This window comes from Marmota marmota, unplaced genomic scaffold (genome assembly GCF_001458135.2).
Source record: "Marmota marmota marmota unplaced genomic scaffold, marMar, whole genome shotgun sequence".
Classification (NCBI taxonomy): Eukaryota; Metazoa; Chordata; class Mammalia; order Rodentia; family Sciuridae; genus Marmota; species Marmota marmota.
In genome coordinates, this window is record NW_025999932.1 from 14,365,606 (window position 1) to 14,390,880 (window position 25,275).

A 25,275-nucleotide genomic window follows, 5' to 3' on the forward strand; every position below is an offset into this window, starting at 1 on the left:
GTGTGGCGGCGGCGGCCCGGAAGCGGCTTGGGGCTGGTAGACGAAGCTGAATCGCTCCTATGATTAAAGCCTAGGCAGCGGACTGGCTCGCAAGCATGGTAAGAGGCGGGAAGCCTGAGTGTCCTGGGATGCCGGGTTGGGGCAGGGACCTCCCCAGTCCTCCTGCCCCCCACTTCTGCCTCTGATGCACTGTCTCTTCCTCCGCAGCCCTTCCAGAAGCACGTCTACTACCCTCTGGCCAGCGGCCTCGAGGGGCCCGACGCCTCTGCCTCTGCAGCAGCAGGCGCGGCCTCCATGGCCTGTGTGCCCCCCAGTGCGGCATCAGGCCCCCTGCCCTTCTTCCAGTTCCGGCCGCGACTGGAGAGCGTGGATTGGCGCCGGCTGAGCGCCATTGACGTGGACAAGGTGGCAGGGGCCGTGGACGTGCTAACGCTGCAGGAGAACATCATGAACATAACCTTCTGCAAACTGGAGGACGAGAAATGCCCACACTGCCAGTCGGGGGTGGACCCAGTGCTGCTGAAGCTCATCCGCCTGGCGCAGCTCACCATCGAGTACCTGATGCACTCGCAGGAGTTCCTCACCTCGCAGTTGCACAGCCTGGAGGAAAGGCTGCACCAGAGCCTGGGTGACTGTGAGCACAGCAAGCAGCTGCTCACCAAGCAGGCAGGGGAGATCAAGCTTCTCAAGGAGGAGTGTAAACGCAGGAAGAAGATGATCTCTACTCAGCAGCTGATGATCGAGGCCAAAGCCAGCTATTACCAGGTGGGAAGCTGTACCGTGGTCACAGTCATAACCTTAAACAACCCAGTCCCCATTTAAGAGCTTTTTCCTATGGAATCATTCTTCCTTTTTAAAATTTGTACCATAACTCAGAAGACAGCACACTTAAGCAAAAAGCAGGCATTTAAACCAATAGAGAACATGGTTCATTACCTTCTGCAGCTGGACAGGGAATTAATAATTAAATAACCAGCATCTGCAGTGCTTTATTGAAGTCGTCTAAATGCTGGTTGTTGAACCTATTTCCTCCTATCATGTCAAGAAAAATCAACCATGTACAAATTGCTGTTGAGGTCAGTCCCCAAATGGTCTGGAATATGGGCCATTTATAAATTTTTTTCTTATTAAAAATTTTTTGAACTATTCTCAAACTGACAGAATAATACAAAGAACTTTGATATACCCTTCACTCAGAGTCACCAATTATTAACATATGCCACATTTGCTATATTTCCTCCTATTTCCCTCTATATTATTACTTTTGAGCTGTTTTCATGGTGAGTTGTAGACTCCTAAATTTTTCAGAACAAGAAAATTCACTGACATAATTCACAGTATTTAAATAATCAAACATTTACATTCTTTTAGTCTTAATCTCCAACAATTAATTGTTAGATATTGAGCCCAGGGTGGTAAATATTGCCATTTTGAGTTACCAGAAATCATTGTACAGGTTGAATATCACTTCTCTGAAATGCTTAAAAGACTCCAGTTTTGTTTTGTTTTTTGATTCTAGAATATTTACATATACATTCTGAGATATCTTGAGAATGGGACTCAAGTCTAAAAACAAATTTAATTCTTTCCTAGATACTTTATATGTGTAGTCTGAAAATCATTACAGTATTTTTAGTGTGCCTTCATTTTGATTGCAACCTGTCACATGGAGTCTGGTGTGGAATTTTCTACTTGTAGGGTCATGTCCACATACAAAACTTTCAGATTTGGAGCATTTCAGATTTTTGGATTAGGGATGCTTAATCTGTGTTAATTGAAGGAAGTGTGGTGTTAGATGAACATATCAAAGTACACATTGATAAGATTGATTTCATATCTACTGTCTGGTGATTTTGGCTAAATATGCTTTAGAAGTCTTCAGTGGGTTTAGGAACAGTGGAGCTGAAACAGGTGTGAATGTTGGGTGTAGGGCAGAGAAGATGGTGTGGTTAGTATTGCACAGGTATGTATCAAGTCATTTACCTTCTAAACCTCATTCTCCTGATCTGGAAACTGGGGACTTTGAATTGCATGAAATGAAACATGTAGAGCATGAGGGACATCTGATGTGTGGATGGCACTCTCTTTTTGGCTTCCTCTTACTAAACTGTGTGTGTGGTTTCTTTGAATCCTCAGACCTCTTTTAAGAGCTTAATGAATAGTGGGGGCAAAGAAGGCAGAAGCTACAGAGCAGGTACTACAGGAAATGGTGATGCAGGATGGGGTGTTAGAGGACTCAGAATGACGGTCACATAAGCTGGCTGTGGTCTCCGTGATATAATCATTGTAACTCCAGGTTCTTAAGGTAGGAATATTTGGTAATAAAATTAGGGAAAGTCACCTATATTGCTTAGTAATTTGACTACTATGCAATTATGAATTTGTATTTATATAGTTTTATTTTAAATTTTGTGGTGCTGAGGGTTGAAGCTAGGGTCTCCTGTGAGGTAGGCAAAGCACTCTACCACTGAGCTGTATCCCCATGCATGAATTGTATTTAATAGAGACCTCCCAACAACTGGAGAAGTCAGACAGCCATGTGTAAAGACCAGTGTGTACACTGACTTATCAAGTTAGTTCTTCAGATTTAAAAATGCAAGTATGGTGCTTGCCAGTGGACTGCAACAGAACTAAGATTCAAAGACTTTTTGCTGATTGCTCTCCATGTCACAGCAACAGAAGGAGATTTTGGAATCTGTCAGTGAGCTTGTGTCCCTGATTCCAATTATACAACCCCATGAAGTTGAGATGAGTGTTGGGGAGTAAAAAAAAAAGCATACAATTTATAATAAAAGGTATGTGAATTAAAATGGAAATTGATAGTATTGCAACTTAATGTATCTGAGCTTTGATTTCTTCATGGATAAAGTGGTTGCCTTGGAAATTAAGTAAGAGAAGGATGTAATAGGGTCTATCTCTGGGTAGGCACAGGTGGAAATATTGGTTCTTTTATCTACTATTCCCAGCTATTATCTTAGAGAAACCTTAAAAAAAAATTTGGTAAAATGAATTCTCATGTTAATTTCTTTACATAACATGTTTTTCATTTTTTAATCATTTTGAAGAGAATTTTTTTTTTTTTTTTAACAGTACTGGGGATTGAACCCAGTGGCATTCTGCCACTGAGTTATATCTTCAGCCATTTTTTTTTAGATTTTTTTTTGGAGACATACTTCTCTTTATTTTTAGGCTAAATTCTAAGTTGCCTAAGCTGGCCTTGTATTTGTGATCCTCTTGTGCAGCCACCTGAGTAGCTGGGATTACAGGTGTGGCCCACCATACCCACCTATTGGGTGGGATTTTTTTTAAAAGACATTTATGTGTTTTTTACATAATAAACTACATTTTTAAAAATATATTTATTTTACTTTTATGTGGTGCTGAGGATCGAACCCAGTGCCTCATGCATGCCAGGCGAGCCCTAAACTACATTCTTAAACTAATGGTATTGAACATATTCTAATCTTGGTGTTGTTAAGGAATGAGTATCAGATTTCTATCTATGAATAGTACATAGCTCCTCAATTTTAATTCATTGTTACCTTTTTTTTTTTTTGAGGGAGACTCCTTCCAAATAGAAGCTTATATAATTTATCTGTATCAAATTCATATATGCATATATGTATATAAATACACATATACACATATCACATACACACATAACTGTCTTTTTAGGAAAATTCAAAACATTTTAGAGGATAAAAATTTAAATCATTTACAAAAGAAATTATAATTGTTTTGTTAATGGGGAAATTTGATTCCAGGATATGTAGCATTCCTTTTTGCCTTTGTCCCTGAAGGGGACCCTAATTACTTCTAAGTGTAATAAATAGGACTCCTTGACCTCCTGCTTCTTCATTTTAAGAAACAATCTATTATTAAATTTCTAATTTTAATTTCAGTCCTAGTAGATTAAATAGCCTTAGCTTTGGGGGCTGATAGATCCTGGTTCACTCCCCAACCACTCTCAGCAGGGTATTATGGTAATGGTATGAAGAAGTTGGCATGTATTTGGGCACCATAATCAGGAACCATTTATACTGCTGTTATCTGGAATGTGGGCATCAGCTATCACTAACTTGGAGTTAGTGATAGGAACTAACTCCCATGCTAGGGACAGCCTTGGAAATTCGGTGAGAGCAAACATTTTAAATATATATAAATATATTTAAATCATTTTTGAGCATAGAAATGATAACCTTTTAAAGCTGCTGTTGCAGACTGTCATCTCATAGGTCATATTTGGCCTGCAGACCTTTTGGGTTTGGTCTGTGTAGTATTTAGCTTTTTGGGAAGCTGTGGTTTGGTAGCCTTGTAGTTTCCAATTCACCCTACTCTCTCCCCATGATCTCAGACTTAGCTGCCAGTGCTACCTTAAAGATTCCGATTCCAGAGGTTATGGAGTGAGGCATCTTCCCTTGTTAGGAAACAGACCATACCTTTCTGATGCCTGGTGTCAGGGGACTGTCGCACAGAGAATATTCTTCGGGAAAACCTGAGTGAATGGGTCTGTCCATGCACGGACTCTGCATCCCCTGGAACTAAGAAGAACCGTAGGTGCAGATATAGCTTTTTTTTTTTTTTTTTTTTTAGGTCCTGGGGATCGTTACAGGACCATGGATGTGCTAGGCAAACACTGTATCACTGTACATCCCAAACCCCAGACAGATTTGTTGAAGGCCCAAGTACTTACTCTTAGACTGTAAAATATTCCATAAGTTAGGCGGCCATCAGCCATTAGAAAGATGAAAGAGAGCGTGTGAATTGTGTTTTACTGGTGGACGGATTCCATTGTGTGGCCTGTTTCACGTATCCTGGCACGTGAACCGCTCTAACGTGAACCCGGAAGTGTGCTGTTGCTCTTCCGGGTCAGGCTACCCGGAATCCCAGAATTGGCTCCTGTGTTCCTGCTGGGTGCTGTGCTCTTGCCTTCACAGACGATGGTTAGGACGCTCTCTGGGGTCTAAGTGGGTTCAGATCCATCCCTACTTGCAAGTACTAGACCTTGACAAGTTGCTTAACTTCTTTGTGCCTCAGTTTCTAGTCTGGGGAATGGAAACAGCTGTCGAACCTCAAAACAGTTGTTCATGGGGATTGGGTGACACAGGGCCTGGCATACAGGTTTTAGTTAAAACCTGGGGTTGTTGAAAAAAAATGTTGTCGTGCAAAACACATGGCCAGAATTGAGTTTTTATAATATGTGAGAAATCACGACTGCCAGTTTTCTTTTTTTCCCTCCCCTTAGGCAGAAAATCCAAAAAGCATGAGGCAAACTATGTTATCAATTTCACAGAAGTTGTGATCTCGTTCTCATATGGCTCATCTTTGTCTCCATTTCCCTTTGCTTCAAGAAATCACAAGAATCGGGTAGTAAAGATTGGGAAAAATAAAGGATGCCTACTTTTTGAAGGTTTTATTTTTCTGGGTGTGTATGTTGTATGTGGCTTAAAGGTGTAAGGGTGTTAATAGTAGCAATGTGTAGGGTCTTTTTTCCTCAACATTTTATTTAAAAAAAACTTTAAACATTCAGAAAAACTGAAACAATTCTACAGTGAATACCCAAATGTAGAGAGTTTAAAAAACAAAATAAAACATTCTTTTTCAAATAAAAACTAATAATGGGGCTGGGGCTGGGGCTAGGGCTCAGAGGTAGCGAGCTCGCCTCGCATGTGCAAGGTGCTGCGTTCTATCCTCAGCGCCACGTAAAAATAAATAAAGGTATTGTGTCCAACTACAACTAAAAAAAAAATTTAAAAAAACTAATAATGGGATTATAAAAAGACAAAAAACTGCCATAGACTCATATAACAGGCACCATATCTACCTTTTATATTTAACTCATGCTGGTATTTTGCTATATTTCCATCCACTCTTTGGGAAAGGGTAAGGTTTTGTTTAAGATTTTAGAAATAAATAATTTTCCCTACATGCATTCCCAGAGGAAATCTCTGCTTGTCTGAATCTTTCCTCCTTTATGTTTTTTAATTCAAAATATTTTTGTGAACATACATATATTCACCAGAGAATGCTTTTAAACTTGAAAACTTTATGTAAATGATATCATATATAAATTATATCATACCTGAATTATTCTGCTAGGTCTTCCATAACAAAATACTACATAGGGCTGGGGGTGTCACTAAGTTGTAGAGCACTTGCCTAGCACATGTGAGGCACTGGATTTGATTCTCAGCACCACATAGAAATAATTTTTTAAAAAAAAGGTATTATGTCCATCTATAACTAACAAATAATATTTTTAAAAATTACCTGAGATTTGGTGACTTAAACCACAAAAATGTATTTTCATGAATTTTGGGAGGCTGGATGCCCAAGATCAAATCAAGGTGTTAGTAGGGTTCATTTCTGGTAATACCTCTCTTCCTGGTTTGTATATGGTCCCCTTCTCATTGTGGGCTCACACAGCCTTTTCTCCGTGTGTAGAGATGGAGACCCCACCAATCCTATCACACCAAGGTTCTACCCACCGTATGTCCTTATTTAACCTTAATCATTTCCTTAAAGGGTACATCTCCAAATAGTTACACTGGAGGTTGGTGTCTCTTTCCTGGTTTTGAGTCACACTTTCCAAGTTGTAACATTACCATTTTCTCACTCAACTGTACTTTCTTACTGTTTTTTTTTTTTTTTTCTTTTAATGGGTTCTGTATTTATGCTCTTACCCATACCTCAACACCTCCATTCTTGAGTTCTTTAGTTTGATCCCTTTCTTTGTGGATTGGATTGTCCAAATGATTTTTCTTACCAATAGAGCCTATGAATGCTGAATTCTCTCAATTCTTCCAAATTTGAAAGATATATTGATTGGGTGAATATTCTTAGGTCACATTTTCCCTCTGAACTTTGTAGATATGGTTCTTTTGTCTCCTGGCAGTAGATGTAGCTGTGAAAAAATGAATGGGCCTCCGCTTTTCCTTCTTGGGGCTGATTTGCTTTTTCTACCTAAGAAATTCCTTCTTTCTGTCAAAGCCTAGTAGTGTAGTAAGGTATGTCTTAGTACTGAGCATCTGTCTGCAAATTACAGCCTTTATTTTATTTCAGGGAAATTCTCTTGTATTCAGTCTTTGAATTTTGTTTCATTTGTGGGTCCTCTATTTCTGGAAGATCAATTATCAGTGTTGTATTGACTTTGTCAGTTCTTTTGTCAGAAGTTAGCTTCTGACTGATTGGTTTAGTCTCTGTCCTTTGATCTGCATTCGCCATGATTACTGATTTATTGAACTCAGCATTTCCTTCAGTTAGTGACTCCATTTCAACAATGTCCTATTGCTTTTTAAAAAAAATTTGTTCTATGATGATGTCTTAGTTCTGATTTTGCTTTTTGTCTGTTTTTATCTTTCTTTTTTCAACTTATTCTATTTTATCAAATATCTTATTTTTATAGTATGCATGCTTCCCTTGTGTTTTGTGTTCTGTGAAGGGAATGAAGAAATTGTGAAGAATATCTTTGTTGCTCCTGGGATTTATAGCCCTCCCCCACCAGTAATCTTTACCTTTGCATTCCATGTTTTTTCTTGGTTCTCTTTCCTATCCCCCTTCCCTCCCCATACCTCCTTTCTTCTCCTTCACCCCTACTCCTTTTGATTGGGTGGTGTGTTAGCCTCCTCCCCAATATTACTACCCCATTTTTTTCGTCTTATCTATGTTTGGCAATCCTTCTGAAATCTTCTGTGTTTGCAGATGGAGCAGCATTACAGCTTGAAGATGGAATATTCCATGTCCTGGTTTTCTGTTGCCTAAGGGAACTGGGGGGTTGGAAAGACTGCTGTACTGTTAGGACACCTTTTGGCTTGCATGCTGGATTGGGCTGGGAGAGTGGGGGAGGCATGGCTTCCTCCTCTTTCCCTTTCTCTAGTGCAGTGTACAGGCCTAGAGCCAGTATTTACATCAGAGTCAATGTGGGCAGTCCCTCAAGTCCTGTGGGTGAACCAGAGCGCTTAACATGAACAGAGAAGTCTGAAAAGATGCTTTAAAGGTTCTCAACAATGCTGAGATATATGCCAGAATGCTAGTGTTTTAAGCCAAAATCTGAAGTCTGATACAACTAGACTAATTAAGAGTAAGGTGGCCTAGCAAATAGAAGAACATGTTACATGACCCAACAGGGAGGAAAACAGCTCAGTCCAGAGGGAGAGAATCTGCAGGACCAGTGTTTGATTGCTTTAGCAAAAGGATAGCAATGAAAAAAGGAGAGAGAGAGGGGAGCCTATAGACTAGAAGACATTCAAGAACCATAACAACAATTGCAGGAGATGGACCTTATTTGTATCCTATTTCAAAACAAACCAAAATTTTTTTCTTGGACAAAATGTGAAATTTAGGGGAAAGATAAAATAATGTTGGATATTTATTAAGTCCTTCATTTTCACATGTTGAAAGGTGGAGTAATGATATTATGATTTCTATTAAGATATTAGAATTATGGTACTATGATTAAAAGAAAGCCCACATCTTTTAAAGACATATTCTGAAATATTCGCAAATGAAATTTGTGAATTTCATAATTCACTTCAGAGTGATCCAGGAATGGGAATATAAATGAAACAAGCTGAATTTTTGCCTAAAATTCAAATCAGTGTAAAAGTAGAAGAATAGAAATTTTTGGTAGAATTGACTTTTTCCCCCTTAGAAAAATTCATTTTTTAGATCAAACATTTCCAAACGTTGTTCAATTATATGTTAATGCTGTACTCAGAGGATAAAGCCATGAATAGGAAAGACTTAGTCTGGGAAGCTACTTTTTAGAACCTAGAGGGACTGAAAAGGAAACAAGCAATAATGAAATAAATGTGAAAATATTAACTGGTGAGATGTACAGTTGTGAAAACAAGACAGTGTAACGTGACAGAGATTGGCAGGAGGATCTTCAGGGAAGGCCTTGTTCAGGGTATGATTGCCCCCAGGGTAGAGGATGCTCAATGAATGATGTCTTGAGTGTCAAGAAGGTTCCAAGGCTCTGAGGTTGGCATGCTAGAGGGACAGAAAGAAGCCACATGGCTGGCGTGTAATGAACAATTTAGGAGTGACAGGGTAGAAACCACCATGCTAATGGGAACTGTGTCAGGAGTTCCAGAAACCTCAGAAGAACTATTTTAACTGTCAAGAGATAGTCGTCACTAGTTGAGTTTGGGAAGGATGCAGTAGTTTTACATTTGTATTTTTAATCATGCTTTTAGTGTACTTGCCAGGATGGTGTGTTTTGGGGAGAAAAACCCCCAAAAGGTAGTGCTTTGGGTCTGAATTTGCAATTAGGTGAAAAGACTGGATTCTGATACATGGATTTGTGCTTTCTCCTTTTCAGTGCCATTTCTGTGAGAAGGCCTTTATGAACCAAGCTTATCTACAAAGCCACATTCAACGCCGCCACCCTGATGATTCTCACCTTGGTAAGGAGTGAGTGCTGTCTCACAGCTGTTTTCTTTCTGCTCTTCCCCCCTTTTTTTCCCTCAGTGAGACATGGTCCAATGTGGTTCTTGATCCTTTTAAAAGAAAGATTAATTATCTTCGTTGATTCAGTAAGCAAATATTGAGCCCCTGCCATGTGCGTGCAGTACTCTAGGTGCTAAGAATATGACCAGAAGCCCAACAGAGGAGTCCTGCCCTCTTGAGTCTATGTTCTAAAGGAGGGACTGAAGAATCAAACAAATAAAAGAGGAAATTATTTTCAAGTGATAACAAGTGAGAAGAGGGTAATAAAACAGGCACATGGGAGAGAGGGTGGCCAGGTGGTCAGCAAAGGCCTTGCTGAGGAGGCCATATCCATCAGGGATCAGAATGATGAAGAGGTTCCAGCCTGGTGAGAATCAGAGAAGAGTATCCCAGGTGTAGGAAACACTGATCGTAAGGGGCAGGAGGGCAGGCAAGACAGCATGTTTGAGGGACAGAAAGGAGGCTGGAGGAGTGAGTAAGGTAGCAGCATGTGGCGAACCCAGAGGGGCAGAGGCCAGACCTCGGGAGGCTGGCAAGGGCTTGTCTGGAATATGGATGTCTTTAGAAGTGTAGTGGGAAGCCACTGGAGGATTTTAAGTAGGGAAGGATTGTGATCTCATTTGTACCTTAAAGCACTCTTCTATCTATGGATAGAAGATAGTTTGTAGGAGCAACAGTGGGGCAGAAAGGAGGAGTGCACAGCTGCCCAGGTGAGAGAAGATGATAACCTGAACCAGATGTCACAGGGCAGAGGAAGTGATAAAAATATAAAGGATATGTTTGGACACAGAACCTATAGAAATGTGACTCAGCATGAGAGCAAGAGAAGACGCAAAGATGATCCTGGTTTTTTGTCCTCATGTTTGAGTAAGCGGCGGTGATGTTTACTGTGATGGAGTGCTGGAGGTAGGAAGTGGTTTGAGTGTAGAGGAAGAGACTAGAAAGTTTGTGTTGGCCATGGGTATGTTTCCATCACACAGGCAGTAGACATGCAGATGGTGTTCTGAAGATCTGTGTGTCCAGGAAGAGAAAGACCCAGACTGGAGGTAGGACTCTGGGATTCACTGAAGGAAAGCTTGGCTGGCTCATGTCACCTAGATAGAGATCAAAAGACCCAAGCCAGCCCACCAGAAGGAAGGGCAGGTGGAGTGTGAGAAATAACATCTTTGGGCATTATGGAAACCGAAGGAAAAAGTATTTCATAAAGGAGGCAATGGTCAGGTGTATCAATAGTTTTTGAGGCACAGAGTAAGATACAGATGGAAAATTGACCATTGTTGTCAAGATAGTTGTTGGTACCTTGAATTGGTGGAAACAAAAGCCCAATTTCGGTGAGCTGAGCTGAGAATCACGAAGTGGTCCTATTGAACACAGGCGTTGATGTCAATAACATTTGCTGGGAGGGAGACATGAGGCATAATCTGGACCAAAATATGGGAGCAACGTGACGATTTTGTTTCATTTGGTGTGAGAGGTACTGTGTTTGGGTGCTGGGAGATGAAGATGCAAGAGAGAGAAGGGGATTCTGTGGCTTACCAAGGGACCAAGTTTTCTTCTATTTCAGTGTTCTCAAAAGCAAAAAATGTAGGGTCTCTTTCTCCATGAGCAGACTAAAGCATTCTGCTGCAGTAACCCACAGGAATTCTTACTACAATCTTAAGTGTTTTTAGTATCTAGATATGTTACTGCTTCATTTTGGGCCGGTCTGTTTCTGTTCCTGCCCATCACAGGTAAATAGATTTGTTTAAGGAATTGCTAAGCTTTGCAGAAACAAAATAAAATTCCATTTATAAGTCACAGACCACTGCTAGAATATAGCAATATATTGAGAAAATGGGAAAGATGAAATATTTTAATTAACCTACCATTCTTCAGTGTGAAACTGACCTTCTTTCTTTTCTGTTTCAGTATCTTACTCTATCTCATACTCGTTTCAGAGAGTATTTCAGCCTCTGAAATGAGTATTATCTCTTCAGGTCATCTTTGAGATTCTGACTTTCTACTTTGGTTTCCATACCTTTCATGTCTACACTCACAGACACATGTATATCCATTCAGTCATGTGTACATCTTCATGTAAGTACATGTACATAAGTATTCTTCCCTTCACTTGTTGCTTCTTTTTACAACTTTTCAGTTTCTCGCTTCTGCCCTAGTGACAGGGTGCCGCCTGAGTTTGCATTCTGAATGCCAGCCTTCTGCTTGTATTAGCACTGATGGGTCTTCAGGAGAGTTTGGTGGGAGCCAGAAGGATGGTGGCCTTAGTGATTTCAGCATGGTGGCACTTGCAGGGAAAGCCCTTGTTTTCCTTCTCTGATTGAGACAGGCATCTTAAAGAAGAGCCCAGAGTGCCATTGGGTCAAAGCGACTGGGATTATTCCTTGTCAGCTTTATTGCTCCATGAACAGGGCTCTCATACAGTCTCTGTAGGATAATCCAGCCTCAGTGTGGTGGCTGAAAGAATCTGCTAAAAGTAACTCTTTGTCCAAACATATGAAGGGCTCCAAATAAACACTAAGGAGCAAAACTGAGCTCACAGCATGCAACAAGTAATAATATCCCAAGTAAGAGCAGTGTCCTTTGCTGAATCTGTAGAACTGTGCCTTGTAAGTTTTCAGATGAGTTTCATAAGAGATGGTGTTTTAACAAGATTTTCCATTGCAACAGAGTATAAAACAAAGGCCCAGACGGACAAGCTCCAAAAGGAGGTGGACATGTTGAAGGAGCAGCTGCAGCTTACCAAGTCTCAGTTAGAGACTGCTCAGCACGCTCATGCAATCAGATTCTCTAAGGTAGGCTGCAAAATTCTGAAATAATGGTCTACTAATTATAATTAACTCTATGTAATTCAGTTGTGCCATGGACTCTACTAAAAATACAAGACGTTTGAGAGTTTGTAGGGCACAATAAAATGTGATTGCATTTTGTGTTGTTAAGCTACTCTTTAGTATCTTACTCCAAAGCACATTGCTAGAAATATAGTTCTCTATTTAAATTTTTTTTTTTTTTTAATCAGGTGAAATTCACACAGCATACAGTTAATTTTTTGGTCTTAAAAACCTTACGTTTATTATCTTATGTTACATTTTTTTGAGTTGGAAGTCTGATAAGTCTCACTGCCAAAAATCAAGGGATCAGCAGGACTACCTTTCTTATTGGAGGCCAGGGGAAGACACTATTTTTTGCTTATTTGGGTTGTTGGCAGAATTTGGGTTTCTTGCAATTGTGGAATGGAGATACCTACTTTCTTGCTGGCTATGCACTGAGGGAAACACCTAATTTCCCTGTGAGGCATCTGTACTTGGCTTATGGCCCTCTGACTGCATATTCAGAGCCACCAGCATTGGGTCAAGTACCTCTTGTGCATCAGAACTCTCATTCTTTCTTCTCATCCATGTGTCAGCCCTGGTGGGTGCATGGAAGGTCCTGTTCAGAGTTACTCAGGGTTTCCTGTGGGGGAAAGAGGACTGTGATGTATTAGTTCTGACCACTGTGGGTTGGAGTAGGTACACTATGGGTATCAGCTATGTCATCTCTGATCCACAGAGGATTGGCCTCAGTATACTTAGTGGAAAGAGAGAGATCACAGAAGAGCATTTCTTTTATTTTCACTGTTGAAGTAGTATAGCATACACTGTTTTTGTTTTCTGCATGATGATAGGAAGTATGACTTTTCTAGGGGAAACAACTAGTCATTTCACGGATAAACACTGTTTTCTACATGTTCTCTCTTTCTCTTATTTAAAAAAAAAAATGATGAATTTACACAACATGAAATTTGCCGACCTAATAATTTTTTAAAAATTTTAATTGGTCCATTATAATCATAGATTACATTAGGATTTATTGTGATATATTTGTACAGGCACAGATATAAATTGGTCTATTTCATTCTCTTGAACTTCCCCTTTCCCTCTCCTCCTAATTCTCTTTTCTCTATTCTACTGGTCTCTCTTTCATTTTCAGAGGTCCCTTTTCTTTCCTTTTTTCTCTCAAGATTCTGCATTTGAGAGAAAGTGCGTGACCCTTGACTTTCTGAGTCTGGCTTATCTCACTTAACATGATGTTCTCTAGTTCTATCCATCATAACATCATTTCCTTCTTTATGGCTGGGGAAAACACCATTGTGTATATATACCATATTTATTCATCTGTTGAGAGATACCTATGTTGATTTCATAACTTGGCTATTGTGAATTGTGCTACTATAAACATGGGTATGCATATATTACTATAGTATGCTAACTTTAATTTTTTGGGATAAATACTAGAGTAATAGCTGGGTCATAATGGTGGTTCTGTTCCAAGTCTTAAGGAACTTCCATACTGATCTCCATAGTGGTTATACTAATTTATAATCCCACCAACAGTGCAAAAGGGTCCCCCCACCCCATCTTTAAGAACATTTATTATTTTTTGTGTTCTTGATTGCTATTCTAACTGGAATGAGATGAATTCTCAGTGTAGTTTTGATTTGCATTTCTTGAATGGCCAAAGACATTAAATATTTTTGCATGTATTTGTTGGCCATTGGTATTTTTTCTTGTAAGAAGTGTCTGTTTATGTCATTTATTCATATATTCTAGATATTAATACTCTGTCGAAAGAGTAGCTGGCAAAGATTTTCTCCCATTCGGTAGGTTCTCTCTTCATATTCTTATGTTTCCTTTGCTGTGCAGCTTTTTAATTTGATGCCATTTCATTATTAATTCTTGGTCTTGTTTCCTGAGCTTTAGAAATCTTAAAGGAAGTTGATGCCTGCACCTGTTGGAGTGTTGACCCTGTTTTCTTCTAGCAGTTGCAGAGTTTCTGGACAAATTCCTGTCTTTGAGTTTGGCTTTTGTACAGGGTGAAAGATAAAGATCAAGATGGATGCAATTGTAAATAGAATTGTTTCCTTAATTTCCATTGCTGGTATATAGAAAAAAAAGATTTTGTTTCTTGACTTTATGCTCTGCAATTTTGCTGAATTTGTTACTCTGATAGCTTTTAAAATATATTCTATGTGATTTTCTATATAGAGAATCTTGTTATCTGCAAACAGATTTGGGGTTGTTTCTTCCTTTCCAATTTGGACACAGTTTATTTATTTTTCATGCCTAGTTGCTCTGACTAGGATCTCCAGTACAGTGTTGAATAGTGGTAAAAGCAATGAAAGCAATGCAGCAGTACCTTGATTTGTTGCTGGTCACGGGAGGAAAGGTTTCAGTTTTCTACCATTGATTATAATGTTAGCTGTGGGTTTTTCATAAGTGCCTTTTCTTGTATTTGTCATATTTTCTTATAGTCATTTTAATTTCTCTAAATTATTTTAGAGCTTGCTTTCTGTTTCTATTTTACTGAATGCTTTTCATATAAGGGTGTTGAATTTTATCAAATGCTTTTTGTGTCTGTTTAGATGATTGTGTGTGTTGCTGTTTCCTTCTTTCCCTTAGTGTAGTGTTACATCGATTGACTTTCTTCTGTCAAACCAATGTTGCTCTCTAGCATACAGCCCCCTTGGTCATGGTGTATGATCTTTTCAATGTGCTCTTGGATTTGTATTGCTAGTATTTTTTGAGAATTTTTGCATCTATTTTCATAAATTATTGCCATGTGATTTTCTTGACTTGTGTATCTCTGTCTGCCTCTGGAAAATATAGTCCTGATAGAATGTTTTAGGAAATAATCCCTTCTACTTTTTTTGAAAACTTTGAGTAGCATTGGTTTAGTTTTTTGTTTTTTCTTTTAAATATTTGGTAGAATTTACCACTGAGGACTTCTGGTTTTGGACTTTCCCCTGGGAGATTGTTTTTTGTTGTTGGTACTGGGGATTAAACCCAGGGGTTCTTAACCTCTGAGCCACATTTCCAGCCCTTTTTAAAAATATTGTATTTAGAAATAGGGTCTCACTGAGTTGCTTAGAGGGCCTCGATAAATTGTTGAGGCTGACCTTGAACTTAAAATTCTCCTGCCTCAGCCTCCTGAGCAGCTGGAACCACAGCCCTGCACTACTGAGCCTGGGGTCCTTTGGGAGGTCTTTGAATACGGTTTCATTCTTTTTACTTGTGCAAAGTCTATTGAAATTTTCCTTTTCTTCTTGTGTCACTTGTGATAGTTTGTGATTCCTCCCTTTCCCCACTTACTGGGAATTGAATCCGGGCCTCATTCATGCTAATCAAATATTCTATCCCTGAGCTACATTCCCAGCCCTAATTTGTATTTTTCTAGGAATGTATCCATTTTATCTAGTTTGTTTGTTGGTGTGCAAGTATGTTTGTCATATTCTCTTATAGTCCTTTTAATTTCTCTAAATTATTTCTTATACTAACTATAAATTTGCCAATTGTGTTGATCTTTTTGAAGAACCAACTTTTGGTTTCATCCATTCTCTCTATTGCTTTTCTGTTCTTATTTTGTTTATCTTTTGTTCTGATATTAAGTATTTCCTTTCAGTTGGTTTTGGATTTAGTTTGCTCATCTTTTTCTAATTTCTTAAGGCATAAAATTAGGTTGTTGACTTGAGATCTTTTGAAGTATAGACTTTTATAACTATATTTTATTCTCTGAGCATGGATTTGGCTGCATCCTATATGTTTTGGTATTTTAAATTTTCAGTTACCTCAAAGTATTTTCTAATTTCTCTAGTGAGGTTTTCTTTACCTTATTGGTTATTTTAGGAATATGTTCTTTAATTTCACATATTTACTAATTTTCCTTCTGTTATTGATTTTTGGTTTTATTCTGTTGTGATTGGAGAAGATTCTTCGCAGGAATTCATCCTTTTTAAATTTGAGAAACATTTTATGACCTAATGTTCAGTCTCTCCTGATGAATGTTGCATGTGTATTTGAGAATCTATACTCTGCTGTTGTTGAGTGCAGAATTCTGTATGTCTATTAGGTCCCTTATAGTGTTGGCCAAGTATCAATGAAGATTTTTGAGAAATCCAGTGCTGATGGACTACTAGACCTTGAATATAGCTCCTATAAATCTGAAAAAAAAATATATATATATACATATATATGTATATATATATGAATGCATATATATACTATACACACATATAATGTTTTTTTATAATATGTGTGTGTATATGTATGTGTGTGTGTGTATTTTTTTGGAGGGAGATGGGGCTACTCTACCCAGTTTTATACAGTGTCGATGTATCAATTTTATTCTACTGTTCAATAGAATTATTCTTTTAAAATACATTGACATTTTACACATTCTTGCATTCTGTAGCAGAATGCAAAGCTGGAGGCTTCTGGCCTCTGTAGGTATTTGAAGGGATGTGATGACACAGGGATGCTGTGTGCTGCTGCAGTCTGGAAGAATCATTGCACACAGACCTGCCATTATGGGAAGCATATTATAAGTATAACTGAAACTAGCTAACAAATTTGAGGTGATGCTCTGACCATTTGTTTAAAATTTAGCGTGTTTACTTTATATCGGAACTTTTAAAGCCTTATATTAATACTTTCAGGAATATGAAATGCAAAAAACAAAAGAGGAAGACTTTCTGAAGTTATTTGATAGATGGAAAGCAGAAGAAAAAGAGAAACTAGTTGATGAAATGGAAAAAGTCAAGGAGATGTTTATGAAGGAGTTTAAAGAACTAACTTCTAAGAATTCAGCATTAGAATATGTAAGTACTGACCCTATAACTTCTCACAGTATTGGTTGTCTTGAAAGGTAGCATTAGAATGGCATTATGGTCAGAGGATCTGGAAGTCACTTTTCCTTGCCTTGCTGCAGAACTCCCCTCCCTACTCCAGTCCCAAGGAGCTCGAGGCCTGTCATGGCAGGAAAGGTAGACATGGATCACTGGTGTGAAAGAAGGAAACTGATCCAGAAAGACTGAGCAGGAACCCTTGCATAGCCCCCTCCTCACCACAGGCCTGTCTAGCAAAGGGTCTCTAAAGCAAGCAGGATCCTGCGAAATGATCCCCTACCCTGTGAAACAGCCCTGGTCCACACTGCCCAGGTCATAAGCATGGACAATAGGCAGGGCTAGCTAGGCTGGGACCTTCATCCTCTGTGCCAAGTAGGGTCCTCCTGCTAGAGTCTTCTGGGCCCTCTGCATCTTAGTCATCAATGGGGTAAGGAAGGAGGGTGCTGAAGGATGATCCTTGAGCTCCCTCTAGGGGCCAGCAGGTTTTAGAAACAAGGATGGAAGTTGTTTTTGGAACAGTGCTAACTAAGGTCCCTCTCTGAACTCTTTCGTTTTTATCTAATGTCCTTTTTCTGCTCTAAGATCCTGTCCAGGATACCATGTTACATTTAGTTGTCTTATCTCCTTAGGCTCCTCATTTGTGACAGCTTGTCAATCCTGTCTTTGATGACCCTAACAATTTTAAGGAATACTGGTCAGTTATGTAGGATGCCCTGCTGTTGGAATTTGTCAAATGTTTTTCTCATGGTTAGACTGGGTTTGTAGCTTTGTTTTGGAGAGAGGACCTTGGTTTAAAAAAAGTGCCAGTTCACATCACATCAAAGGTACATACTGTCTCCACGAATTAGGACTATTGGTGTTGGCCTCAGTTACCTGGCTGAAGAGGTTTTTGTCAGAGCAGGTTTCTCTACTGAAAAGTCACTCTTCCCCCTTCTTTGAACTGAAGACACTGTGAGCAGTCCACATTTAAGGAATAGGACGTCTGCTTCCTCATCCTTCATTTTTGAAGTTAACATATTGACTCCTGTGGTTTTCTGAGGGCTTTTGTCCTGGGTAACTTTGGGAACAGTATAAGCAAAGGGTGCAAGAAGATACTGCATCCCTACTGGATTTACTGATATGGCTCCTGGACAGTATCAGTGTTTCACTGAATTATCTTAAGAACCATCTGCATCCACTTCCTCTGTTTCTGGCAACTATTTTGTGCCTGTTACATTTTTTAAAGCCCATTGTCTAAGATTAGAAAGGTTTTTCATGTTCTGGAAAGACCATAAAACAATAGAAACAAGACATTAAAGCTGCAGGGAAGGGGACATGGGAGAAGCACAAGGAGCCTCCAGGAGAACAGACAGATTTAAAACATGACTTCACGTTCCGTGATTTTAGTTGCTATTTCAGTCTTATAAAAATATATGACATTTGTGGGGCTGAGGCTGCAGCTCAGTGGTAAAGCGCTTGCCTCTCATGTGCGAGGCACTGAGTTTAATCCTCAGCACCACATAAAAATAAATAAAGATACTGTGTGTTAACCTATAACTAAAAAATATACATAAATTTTTTTTAATTATATGAAATTTGTGCTGGTGGTTTGAATTTTATTTTATAGCAATTGTCAGAAATCCAGAAGTCCAATATGCAGATTAAGTCCAACATAGGCACATTAAAAGATGCACATGAGTTTAAAGAAGACCGTTCTCCACATCCCCAAGATTTCCAAAATGTGATGCAGCTTCTCGATAACCAGGTAGGCGTTTTTCACTGCCTTGGTTTTTCTCAGTGAAGTCATTTTCAATAGCTGTCACCTGTGGAAAGTGTGTTTGTTTCTTTTAGTGACCATGAAGATGACCTGTTTTCTTGCCTCCTAACACATGCCTGAATCACAATAGGTGTGCAGTAGTGCTTGTTTTTTGACTAATGGATGTAGATACAGAACAGTAGGCAAACTTATTTCAGTCCTTCCCTCACGTAATGGCAATTTGAACTACATTTTCATGTCAAAAGGCATATGGAAGCACTGAATTTATTTATTTTTATTTTAATTTTTTTAATATTTATTTTTTACTTGTAGTTGGACACAGTACACCTTTATTTATTTATTTATTTATATGTAGTGCTGAGGACTGAACCCAGAGCTTTGCATGTGGTAGGCGAACACTCTACTTCTGAGCCACAATCCCAGCCCCTGAATTTATTTTGGGAGCTTAAATATACCATCACGTGGGTGAAATGATGATATTCTACATTTTTTTGGACATAATTAAAATCATTTGAAAATGAACCTCCGTCATCAGCCTAATCTTTCTTGTGGCTATTTTGGTCATAGAAGTTTAGGGGAGCAATTTTCTTTAAGTCAGGAAACAAAGATTAGAGTTTAGGAATTTGGGATTATGTTTTTATAATAGACTGTTGGGCTGGGGCTGGAGCTCAGTGGCAGAGTGCTTGCCTAGCACATGTGAGGCACTAGGTTCGATCCTCAGCAGCACATAAAAATAAACAAATAAAGGCATTCTGTCCATTTACAACTACAAAAAATATTTGAAAAAAAATGGACTGTTATTTTTTAAAAGGTAAGTATAATTTTGAAATATGGACTGTGATGCTTCTTGTTTAGTGCTCATGTCTTGCCAGCTTCCCCCAAGTCTACATTCTCTATTGCAGCCAGGTTGACCCTGTCACTGACCTGTCTAAAATGCATCAATGATTTTAGTTTTCACAAAATGAAGTCTAGAATCCATAACTGTCATAGTGGGTCCTCTGGACATGCACCTTGTGCCATCTCTCACCAGGCCTCACTTTACCTGATGCTCCAGTGGCTGGGCCCAGCAGCTCCTGTTCTGGAACGCAGCATCCTGTCCCTGCCTTGCTCCTGCTGCTTTCTCTGCCTGTCAGTCACCTCTCTATTTTCAGTACCTCTTACTCATTCTCCAGTAACAGCTGACAGTATTTTCTCTGGTCCCCCACTAACTAAGCAGGACCTGATCAACTACACGTTCTATAGAAATTTCCATCCTTATGTCTACTTTTTCCCCTGTACAGAGCAGAACCTTCTCCTAATCCTCTCATCCTGCAGCTGCCTAGTGAGGGACTAGTGTGAGGTCGGAGACCAAAAGTTGGGGCCTGAACTGGACTGTTGACACTGCTTCTAGCAGGCCAGAGACCACAGTGGTATCTCCCGTGAATTGAAGGGAGTGGTTATGAAATACTGAAGTCCTACCTGAATTTTTTCTGTTTCCTTTGCATGAGTTGTGTTGTCAGTTCAGAACCCATAGACCTAGAAATGTTGGTGTTTCCTTTTGGCCCCTTACATTGCAAACTAACATTTTTGCAAATAAAATTATATTCGATCACAGCTATATCTATCGATTCACATCTTACGGTGGCTGTTCTCTGACTACCCATAGTGGTGACAAACTCCTTAAAACCTTCCAATCCAAAATATTTACTATTAGCTCTGTAATAGAAATCTTTGCTGACTCTTCCTTACAGTAAATGATTAAAATCAGGGGCAAGTGGGTTTAAACATTTTCAACTATGTGTATTATAAAACTTTTAAGTAAAACTTTATCAGACTGTTGGGTTTCGTAGGTACTCACTGAAAAGTAGACTCCCATTTTGAGCAGGTTTCAGTGTTACCAATGCAAACACATTACTGGTTTTACTCTTGTAGGAAAGCAAGTGGACAGCTCGAGTCCAAGCTCTCCATCAGGAACACAAGAAAGAGAAGAGCCGGGTAAGATCAAGAAGCCAGGGGGGGCTGGGGATGTGGCTCAAGCGGTAACGCACTCGCCTGGCATGCTCGGGGCGCTGGGTTCGATCCTCAGCACCACATAAAAATAAAGATGTTGTGTCCACCGAAAACTGAAAAATAAATATTAAAAAAAAAATTCTCTCTCTCATCTCTCTCTTTAAAAAAAAAAAAAAGAAGAAGAAGAAGAAGAAGAAGCAGCCAGGGGCCTCTAACTGGGTCTTTTTTGTATGTTTATCTGGTGTGGTGCTGGAGTTGGAGCCCAGGGCCTTGCACAGGCCAAGCAGGTACTCTGCCATGGCACCACACCCCAGCCCCAAGTGGATCATTTTTGGAAAGAATATCTACTTCTTTATAGGAAGGTAATATTTGTCTACCTAGCACTTGTGGAGAAATGGGTAACTTTTAATTCTAATACCAAAGATAACCACAGCTACTAATCTTGATATAATTTCTTTCTACTGCTCTTATAGACCCTATAAAGACATTCCACAAAACACTTGTAGAACATTCTAGAGGAACTTTACTGGGAAAGTTAGTTGATCTAATTTCAAAATTGTATCATTGCTAGAAAAGGAAATAGGAATCATAATTTTTTTTCTTTTGCTATTTGTAATACCAGTTAGTCATATAAATAACCTATAGTATTCATACACACACGTGACAGGCACATGCACTCATATGGTGGTCTTTATAGACTGGAAATTGTAAGAGCAATGCCATGATTCAGTTCAGGAAATGTTCAGGAGATATTTCCTGAGCATCTTCTACAGATTGCACTCTATAGGGTTGAAAGAGGGAGGAAACCATCTCTGCCCTCAGGGATTAGTACTTGACTGTAGTACAGTAGGAAGTGAGGGTACAAAGAGCTGAGGGGAGGACTGAGGTGAGTCCTGGGAAAATGGTTATGGAGTGCCCTGCCCTAGGGATTGAACAGTGGGTAACTTGGGAATGGTGCTGTCTGTGGACAGTACCCTGGGTATTTCTCCCTTCTGAGCTCCAGGTAAGGCAGCCAGCTTGCACTGACATGTCCACAGGCTTCTCAGCCGTAACAGGTCAAAAATGCAGTTCTTGGGCTTGTTCCCATGTGGTACATGGCACCCTAGTGACCCCAGACTAACATCTGTTCCCTCTCTCTCCCTCAGTCCCCAGTCACAGGCCATCAGCAGACCTGCCATGGATCTTGCCTCCCTGTTCTCCACATATCCATAGCCTCTACCTTTAACCCAGCCTCCATCATTCCTAGAACCCCCAAACTGGTCTTTGCAGTTCTAGTTTTCCCCTTTCTTTACATGCTCCCTAAAGAGCAGGTAAAATAATCTGGCTGCTGGCTACCACTGCTTATTTCCCTCTCTAAACCTGCCCTTTCTAGGTATGATGGCCTTCTGATAATTTCTAGAATATTCTGTGGTTTTTTTTTAACACATGGAAAGCCCTTCCCCTTGCTCTTCACCTGGCTGGTTTCTTCCCCTTCAGATTAGTTTTCTGTTCTTTGTGGCAGATTACTACAAATTTAGTGGTCTGAAATCACCCATTTATCATCTCACAGTTTTCATGGTAGAAGAGACCAGGCGTGGCTTGGCTGGTTCCACTGCTCAGGGACAATGAATGGCAGCTGGGCTGTATTCTCCTCTACAGCCCACCATGGTAAATGCTTGGTCAAAACTCTGAGCTCCTAGAGGCTATCACTGTCCACAGCAGCTCTCAACATGGCTATCGACCTCTTGAAGGCTGGCTGGACAGTTTCCTGCTTTCATTCTCCTCTTCAGGAAAACACTGGAACTTCTTTTAAAAGGCTCCCTAAGCAAGACAGGCGCACACAGGAAAATCTTTCTTTTCATTAGCTTGAAGTCAGCAGATTGAGATTTTTAGCTATATCTGCAAATAACCTTCATCTCTGCTGTCTTGTTAGAAGCACAAGGTCAGTTCCACCCAACCCATGGGACAGGGACCACTCTGGGCATGTATACTCTTGAGGGCCATGTTAGAATCCTGCTTGCCACACCCTCCTTGGCCTCATTGTCATGACTTCACAAACATAGCTCTGATCACTATTTTAAATCTTTTTTTTTTTTAATTTACTTGTTTATTGTCTGTCTCTCCTTGCTCTGAGCAAAGAGCTCTATCTACTGAGCTCCCCCTTATCTTCCCAGCATCCACTAATGTGTTTAAAATGTGGATGGGGCTCATTCAGTACTTGCTGAAGGAAGGATGGAGGTAGCTGGTTGCCTGCAAGGGGATCATGCAGCCCTGTTTCTGTAGACAGAGAGACACTAATTGTAGGTTTCAGAAGAGCAGGGTCAACTATGTTGTCTGTAAGTACTGTCCCTGCTGTGGGAAGGACACTAGGCTGGCTTTCAATACTGGGCTAAGGGAGGCATTGCTCATGGCAGTGCCCATGTGGTCAGGATGATGGGGTTGACCTGCAGGTTTTATCTGTGGACCTCTGCAGCAGTGGATGACAGTTGCTCCTCACCATACATGGATCCATTGTGTAAGTAGTGTCTTCCGTTGTACCTCTGGGTCACACGGAAGTACAAGTGGCCCGTTGTTTCAGTTCCTGTGGTGGTGTGTTGGAGCTGGCCTATGCTTGCTTGCTCAAAAGTGTGCACATCTTCTTGATCAGGATTGTTTTTGTTGTTTTGAGTGATGGTTGACCAGCACAGTACTGGGAAACATTGGTATTTGTGGTAACCGCATATTTAATCCTTCTGTTATCCATTTTGCAGATGAGGAAACTGCCTTGCCCTGCAGTGCTGGACTTGAATCCAGACCTGTGTACTCCAGGGCCTGGGCTGGTACTCCACACTTTCTGGCTCACCTGTCATGCTTCAGGGACTGAGCCAGTGGAGACAGGACAGGCAGGGAGTGTGGGGAGTGACTGTTTTCTGTAAGGACAACGGATATGTCTTCCGCGTTGCTGAGGTCATAGTTCCTAACCAAGGATGCCCTTCAGAGTGACCTAAGAATCTTCTAAAATACCTATGCCTGGCTCCACTCATTAGATTCTGATTCAGTAGGTAAATCTGGGAGTGCGTATTTTAGAAAAAAACAAAACCCCAACAACCCAGGCAATTCGGTTTTGGATGATTAAAATTCCTATTCTTCAAGGTACCACTGGGTTTAGGCAACTGTCCATTTAGGTCTACTTCTGAATGGGGGGCATTTTAAAATCCTTGCCCCTTCTGAGCCTGCTGTGTCCCAGGAAGTTTCGAGCCTTCAGCCTGAGCTATATATGAGCTGCCATTTCAAACACTTTCTCAGTGCAAGCTGTGATAGGCTGTTGGCACGTGGAGGAAGGAGGCCAGGCCTTCCTGGCTCCCAGAGAGGTGTGTGGCCTCAGGGCCGCCAGGCTGCGCTGTCCCCTGTCTTCTGGTCTAGCTGTTGAGAAGCTGTTTTTCTTCCTTCTCTTAAATCCTGACAGAGAGGTGAATTCAATCAGGTTCAGCAATCTCTGCCCAAGACTTAACTATTAATTATTCCACATGATTAGTGCCTCCTGTTCTCACAATGCACATATTGTGTTTCTCTGTTTAGGGGAAATTGCCTTTGCCAGCTTTTTATTGCTTTACTTAGATTCTTGGCAGTCTTTTTTTTAAATAACACTGGTGAGAGTTCAGAGGCAGTCACAGATAAGCGATGGCATACCCTTTTGACCCAGAGAATACACCTGAAAGCTTGGGAGGGTGCAGAATGGTCCTGCCATGAAAGGGAAGGCGGATGGGGCGATGTGCATGGGTAGAGAGAAAAGCGCAGAGCTCAGATGGTAGCGCACGAGAAAATGGGCTCCAGGGGGCCACATGCTTTTTGAAATAGCTTCTGACTCAGACTCTCCACATTCCTCTCCCAGTGCCTTTCTAGTCTTAATTCCAGAATCAAAATGATGTCATCCCTTGGTTTTTCCTGCATTCCCTTGCTTTTGGGGGCTTAGAGTGACTCCTCAAATTGTTGATCTGGGTCCAAGATCTTAAACTCCACCCAGAGCTCTGACCATTTTTACTAATCTTTCTTTTTGATTTCTGGCTCAGCCTTTTCCAAACTGCTTTTGGGGACGCACTTCCAGGGGTCTATAAAAGTACAGTGAAGGTGAAAGTCCTTGACAGTGTCCTCCATAGGGGGATTCTTAGGATCCATCAGGCTATGAAAAGTTCTTTTCAAGCTTCACTCAGAAAATCTTCCCAGCATGCTTCCACTGTGTTTTTGTCCAGGCTCAGAGAAGTGAGACCATGCCCTGCAGGGAAGGAGAGCATTGACACTGGAGCTGGATGTGGAAGTTTAAAGTCTGGGCTCCACCCGCTCCAGCTGTCTGATTCTGGGCCATTTCTTTTACTTCTCTAGACTCGAATTTCCCCATTTGTACAAGGAGGCTGGAACCCATATCTGTAACATTTGTGGTGTGAGTGAAGCAAGACAGAATGCTTCA

The 25,275-nt window shown here is 40.3% G+C and overlaps 1 protein-coding gene across 7 annotated transcripts in view; it reads left to right on the forward strand.

Annotated features, from left to right (window-relative positions):
• Dzip1 (DAZ interacting zinc finger protein 1) overlaps positions 1-25,275 on the forward strand; it is a 58,573-nt gene that overhangs the window by 2,451 nt on the left and 30,847 nt on the right. For all 7 annotated transcript variants that reach the window (XM_048800743.1, XM_048800742.1, XM_048800744.1 and 4 more), the window contains 7 exons: positions 1-98; positions 208-765; positions 9,323-9,407; positions 12,118-12,242; positions 16,919-17,080; positions 18,714-18,851; positions 20,775-20,837. In XM_048800743.1, coding sequence (XP_048656700.1) covers positions 96-98; positions 208-765; positions 9,323-9,407; positions 12,118-12,242; positions 16,919-17,080; positions 18,714-18,851; positions 20,775-20,837 — 1,134 coding nt within the window. In that variant the 5' untranslated portion in view covers positions 1-95. The remainder of the gene's footprint in view (positions 99-207; positions 766-9,322; positions 9,408-12,117; positions 12,243-16,918; positions 17,081-18,713; positions 18,852-20,774; positions 20,838-25,275) is intronic.